The 5855-nt window shown below is 50.7% G+C and overlaps 1 protein-coding gene across 1 annotated transcript in view; it reads right to left on the bottom strand.

Annotated features, from left to right (window-relative positions):
- Positions 1–1777, bottom strand: part of Birc5 (baculoviral IAP repeat containing 5) — a 7293-nt gene extending 5516 nt beyond the window's left edge. The window contains exons 1-2 of the mRNA XM_031353889.1: positions 1547–1777; positions 1089–1198 (exon numbers count right to left, since the gene is read on the bottom strand). Coding sequence (XP_031209749.1) covers positions 1089–1198; positions 1547–1657 — 221 coding nt within the window. The 5' untranslated portion in view covers positions 1658–1777. The remainder of the gene's footprint in view (positions 1–1088; positions 1199–1546) is intronic.
- Between the last annotated feature and the right edge of the window lie 4078 nt (positions 1778–5855).

Below are 5855 nucleotides of genomic sequence, written 5' to 3'. Positions count from 1 at the left end.
GGGTTTCGCCATGGAAAGAGAAAGAACACATGTAGAGAAAGAAGAGAGAGAAGACCAAAATGACTGGATTATATAGGGAGGAGCCTCTGGGGAAGGGCTGCCCAGCTCCTAGGCTGGAAAGTTCAGGGTTGAGGGCAGAGTATGCCAGGGAGGGACTGAGGGGTGCTGGGAGAACCTGGAGGCTAGGTCTACTTTTGGTATGTAAGGTATGTACCTCAGAAGGTGAGGATGCTTGCTGCCAACCTGCTACCTGAGTTCAAGTCCAAGGATGCACACAACAGGAGAGAACTTACCCCCCAAAGCTGTCTTGACACCAACACCCACCATGACACCCACAAAATAGAAACATAAAGTAGGGGGCTGGCAAGATGGCTCAGTGGGTTAAGAGCACTGTCTGCTCTTCTGAAGGTCCTGAGTTCAAATCCCAGCAACCACATGGTGGCTCACAACCATCTGTAATGAGATCAGACGCCCTCTTCTGGTGTGTCTGAAGACAGCTACAGTGTACTTACATATAATAAATAAATCTTAAAAAAAAAAAAGAAAGAAACATAAAGTAATAATTATATATATAATAAACTCCAGCTCCTAGGATCTGAAACCCACATCCACGGCAGACATAGACATACATGTGCACATTAACACAACAACAACAACAACAAATCTTTAAAAATCTCAGGCAGGTTAGGCAATGGTGGCACACGCCTTTAATCCCAGCACTTGGGAGGCAGAGGCAGGTGGATTTCTGAGTTTGAGGCCAGCTTGGGCTACAGAGTGAGTTCCAGGACAGTCAGGGCTACACAGAGAAACCCTGTCTCGAAACAAAAACAAAACACAACAAAAAAGCCTCAGGCAAAACCAAGCATGTTGGCAACACCCAGGAGACCAAGGCAGAAATTGAGAATTCAAGACCAGTCTGAGCTGTGTAACAGTTCAAGACCAGCCTGGAACACTTGAACAAGAAGCATGCTCTTCTACTACTCTACTAAACATGAAAGGTTTGCCCCACCCAATTCCAGTTCAACCCAAAAGGCTCCCAATGGAAGGGGACACCAGGAAACCCACCGAGAGTAGCCCGTGGAACTTACATAGGGTTGTCATCGGGTTCCCAGCCTTCCAATTCCTTAAAGCAGAAAAAACACTGGGCCAAGTCAGGCTCATTCTCGGTAGGGCAGTGGATGAAGCCAGCCTCCGCCATCTGAAAATGAAAGCTCGTCAGCAGGGTCAACAGTCCGGCCTCATCCTAGCATTCCCAGAGATCGTTCCGGGCCGAGAGCTGAGGCAACCTGGGGACAGTGGGAAGAGGCCCGGTCTACAGGGCCTACGAGTAGGGAGAGAACCGCCTTAGTGGCTCAGGCAGAGGGTGGGGAGAGCGGGGTGGCCTCGCGGAGGACAGAGCAGCCTTTCCGTGTCCTGAGCAGAGCAAAGCAGCCTGGCTAACAGTGCGGAGCGAGGGTAGGGGGTTCTGATCCCGGATCCCGGATCCCACCACCAAGGCACCGTCAGGCCCAGGGTGGGGTCGCTTGGCGCCGACGGGCCGACTCACCCGCTCTGGGGTGCAGGAGCAGTCCTCCAGGAAGGGCCAGTTCTTGAAGGTGGACATGCGGTGGTCCTTGAGGTACAGCTGCCAGGTCGGGGGCAGCCCCGGAGCCCCCATGATAGCGTCGCCACCACTCCGCCAAGACGACCCCGGAGCACGATTCAAAAGCCGCGGGCGGAGGCGCGCCGCAGAGCAGGCCGGGAGCGTCCCGCCCCCACGCCCACGCTCTCGCCCGCAGCCTTCTGGGAGTGGACGGCGCGAGGCGGGCCGGGAAAGTCCCGCCCTACGAGCGTCTGCGCGTGGCCTTCTGGGAGTGGCGGGCGCGGGGCGTGCTGGGAGGTGTGCCTTCTGCTGCGGTTTCTTCTTGCTGTTGTGTCTGGAATCTGCCGCAGCTCCTCAGCTGTCCCCAGGAGGGTGCGGAGAGCGGCCGAGGGTGGTGGGCTGGCCTGGGGCGCGTCTGTAAAGCCTATCCACTGCAAGTCCCACGTGCTCTGCGGGTTCTTCCTGCTTCAAGGTTTGCAGGCTCTGGAAGTGCCTCGCTGCTGTTGGTTGCTGTTGTTGCAGTTTGTCAAATATTCATGAGCAGAGACAAGAAGTTGGATATTCTGATGATGAAGATTGGGCTGACCCCAAGGAACTCAATATCCCCAATCAATAGGAAGTAGCCTGAAGTCTATACGCCCCTCTCCCCTCTAAGCTCCCTTCTCTCTTTCCTTGCATTGGGGGGTTGTAAGGGAAGCAGAAGTGTGGTAGCACAAGACCACGCAACATTGCCGAGTGCTACAATAACAGGTCGTCATTACCATGCCCAACTGGAGTCAAAACAAAAGGAAAAAGCCCTACTCAGGGTCTAGTGTGACCCAGGCTAGCCTTGAACTCTTTATAAAACCAAACTTCTGATCTCCTGCCTCCATCTCCCATATGCTAGGATTATAGCCACACACCATCACACCTGGTTTATCCAGTACTGAGATTAAACACAGGGTCTCATGCGTGCTACGTCAGCACTCTGCCAACAGAGCTATCCTCCTAGCCCAAGGTCAAAAGTGTGTGCTTGTGGTGGTGGTGGGGATGGCTCAGTGGTTAACAGCACCGATTGCCCTTCTAAGGGTCAAATCCAGAGCCATTTCCTTAAAAAAAAAAAAAAAGTTAGCTGGGCAGTGGTGGCACACGCCTTTAATCCCAGCACTTGGGAGGCAGAGGCAGGCAGATTTCTGAGTCCGAGGGCAGCCTGAGTTCTACAGAGTGTGTTCCAGTACAGCCAGGGCTGCAAAAAGAAACCCTGTCTCAAATCCCCCCCCAAAAAAAGAATTCAAAAAAAAAAGTGTGTGCTTGTATGTGGGATTTGTTTCCCTGTGTGTGTGTGGGGGGTGGTGGTGTATGTACATGTATGTAAGTGCACACACTTCTAAGCACGCATGTGGAGTCCAGAGGAGTACAATGGGTGTTAGACTCTAATACTCTACCTTATTCCCTTGAGACAAAGTCTCTCACAGGGCCTTGAGCTAGGGTGGCTACCAGAACCTCCACTGGTCCTCCTGTCTCTCTGCCCCTCACAGTGCTGGGTTTACAGATACACAGTGGCCATGTCTGACCTCTAACACAGGTGCTAGGGATTCAAAATTGGGTAAAAACACAGTAGGTGCTCATACTGAGCTGTCTCCCCAGCTCTAAACTAAAAACATTTTTTTTTTTTTTTAAAAACATTTTTTAATGATGTTTTATATATACAGTGTTCTGCCTGCATCTATGCCTATCGGCCAGAAGAGGGCAGCAGATCTGATTACAGATGGTCATGAGCTGCCAGGTGGTTGCTGGGATTTGAACTCAGGACCTCTGGAAGGGCAGCTTGTGCTCTTACCCGCTGAGCTGTCTCTGGTGCGGATCGTCCTGACACCAGTGGCACTTCCTTCCTGCCGGTCCCAACGTTCTGGGCTCAATGGCTGGGCCATTCCCAACCCCCCAAGTGGCTAACACAGTCCCCTCTGATATTCCTGGGTTATTACTTACTGTATTCCATCTCTATTGCCCTAGACATGGGTGAGGGCTGGGGGTGACGCTCTCTTCCCCGGCTCTTACATGGAGGCTGTCTCTCTCGCGCGCTCTCTCTCCCCCGTACTTGTCAGGCCTGGTCTTTACTCCTTCCCTTGGGAATCCTTAAGTCCCACCTCCGTCTCTCAGTCATTGGCCACTAGCAACTTTATCAATCAAAACCATCTGGGGCAAGAACCCTCAACACCTTACGTGTGGACTGTCATATAATTTTGGGAACCCAATTAACACAATACAAATGTTACACCAAATCCACAACACATCTCTCCAGACAGAATCAACCATTTTTTTAGCATCACAATTCAGTATGTAAATTTCTTGAATTTTTATTTATTTTAGCAAAACATTTGCTATGTGCAATGCTACTGTTATCTAATAAGTTTTGTTCACCTCTACCAATGAGACCACCATCTCTGAGTTGGGCAAGAGGCTGGCAGACTGGATTGATTTCTCAGCTTAATCATGAGAAAATTATGAGGAATTCTGTTTAACAAAGCTGAGATTAACAAAGGGACAATAGGGGTCAGATGTAAGGGCAAGGTTGGCTCAGCACGGTCAGTCAGGCCACTGTTTGATGTCCTTAGCGTCCTGGTTTGTTTCACAGCAATGTCACAACAGTTTGAGGTCAAAGCCATCTGAGTATAAAACAACCAAGCAGCTTATAATTTCAACTCTTCCACAGTTAAGTGACTACTTGGTTTCTTCTCTCTCTTTTTTAAAAAAAGATTTATTTACTTATTTTATGTACACCATTGCTCTCTTCACACCAGAAGAAGCCATTGGATCCCATTACAGATGGTTGTAAGCCACCATGTGGTTGCTGGGATTTGAACTCAGGACCTCTGGAAGAGCAGCCAGTGCTCTTAACCGCTGAGCCGTCTCTCCAGCCCCTGCCCCACCCCCAACTGCCCGATCGCTTTCTTCTCTCTTGCTGCCCAGGCCTGCCTGTTCTTTGCATCCCCTCCCCACCCCAGTTATTCAGTAACCAGCTCTGAGCCACCCAGCCTTTGCCAGCTAAGGCTGCTTATGTAAGGGGACTTGTTTCCATAGCCCTGCCTGTTGACTAGCCTGTTCCTGCTCTAGCCTGGTTATTTGATGGGTATGTGGAAACTCAGAGCTCCTGGGGAAAATCTGGAAGGTTCCTGAGTCCAGGTGAAATTAGATCCTGGAGTTAACCTATGGGCAGCTCCTGGATGCTAGGCAACCAGAGAGGTGTAAGGCAGGCCCTGATTTCTCAGCCAGAGCCAGAGAAGCAACTTGATAGGGCCTTATCTCTAAAAACCCAAACCAATCAACCAAACAACAAAGCCCCCAACATCTGCCAGGCGCTGGTGGCGCACGCCTTTAATCCCAGCACTTGGGAGGCAGAGGCAGGTGGATTTCTGAGTTCGAGGCCAGCCTGGTCTACAGAGTGAGTTCCAGGACAGCCAGGGCTACTCAGAGAAACCCTGTCTTGGAAAAAAAAACAAAAACAAAACAAAACAAAAAGCCCCAATATCTCCCCATGCATACAAAGGGCGGGCAGGAGGTCTTCGTCTATGAGAGAACTGTCTCCTGTAGTCTGGGACAGGGACAGGCCACTGGGGAGCCAGGAAAGTCACTGGGCCAACTCCCCAGCGTTTTCAAAGCAAGGAGACCAAGTAATGGCAAACCCTTCAGTCTATCTGCAAAGAGTCAAGTAGAAACCTAGAGAAAAACTGAGTGAAGTAATCGTTGCCTTGGCAACAGGACACTGGGTGCTGTAGGACAGCGTGTCTCCTGTCCTGTGAGGACACTGGGTGATGTAGGACAGTGTGTCTCCTGTGAGGACAGGAAGAAGCTAAGAGGCCTTTAGTCCTCAGCCCCACGCCAGGCTACTGACTTCTTTCAACCAATAACTTCTGTTTTTTTGGGTGGGGGATAACTTTTTATGTTTTAAAAGTAGCACCTATAATTTTTAAAAAGTATTGATTTGGGGGCTGGAGAGATGGCTCAGCAGTTAAGAGCACATGCTGCTCTTCCTGAGGACCTGAGTTCAATTCCCAGCACCCATACTGCCTGTAACCCCAGCTCCAGGGAGACTCTGGGACCTTGGACCTCTGTGAGCGCTTGCATTTGAAAGACCCCTGGGGGAGACCCCCACTCAAATCTCGGGAGGACGTACACCCAAGGAATCACGAGAGACCACATCTTGATGTAATTACAAGAGGTCTATTTTCATTTCAGGACGCCCTGGTTCGGCACCACAGTTATCTCACGCAGGAGATAATGGAGCCGACCACGA

This window comes from Mastomys coucha, unplaced genomic scaffold, assembly GCF_008632895.1.
Source record: "Mastomys coucha isolate ucsf_1 unplaced genomic scaffold, UCSF_Mcou_1 pScaffold5, whole genome shotgun sequence".
Classification (NCBI taxonomy): Eukaryota; Metazoa; Chordata; class Mammalia; order Rodentia; family Muridae; genus Mastomys; species Mastomys coucha.
Note: the sequence above shows the minus strand (reverse complement) of the source record. Positions and strands in the feature narration are given on the sequence as shown.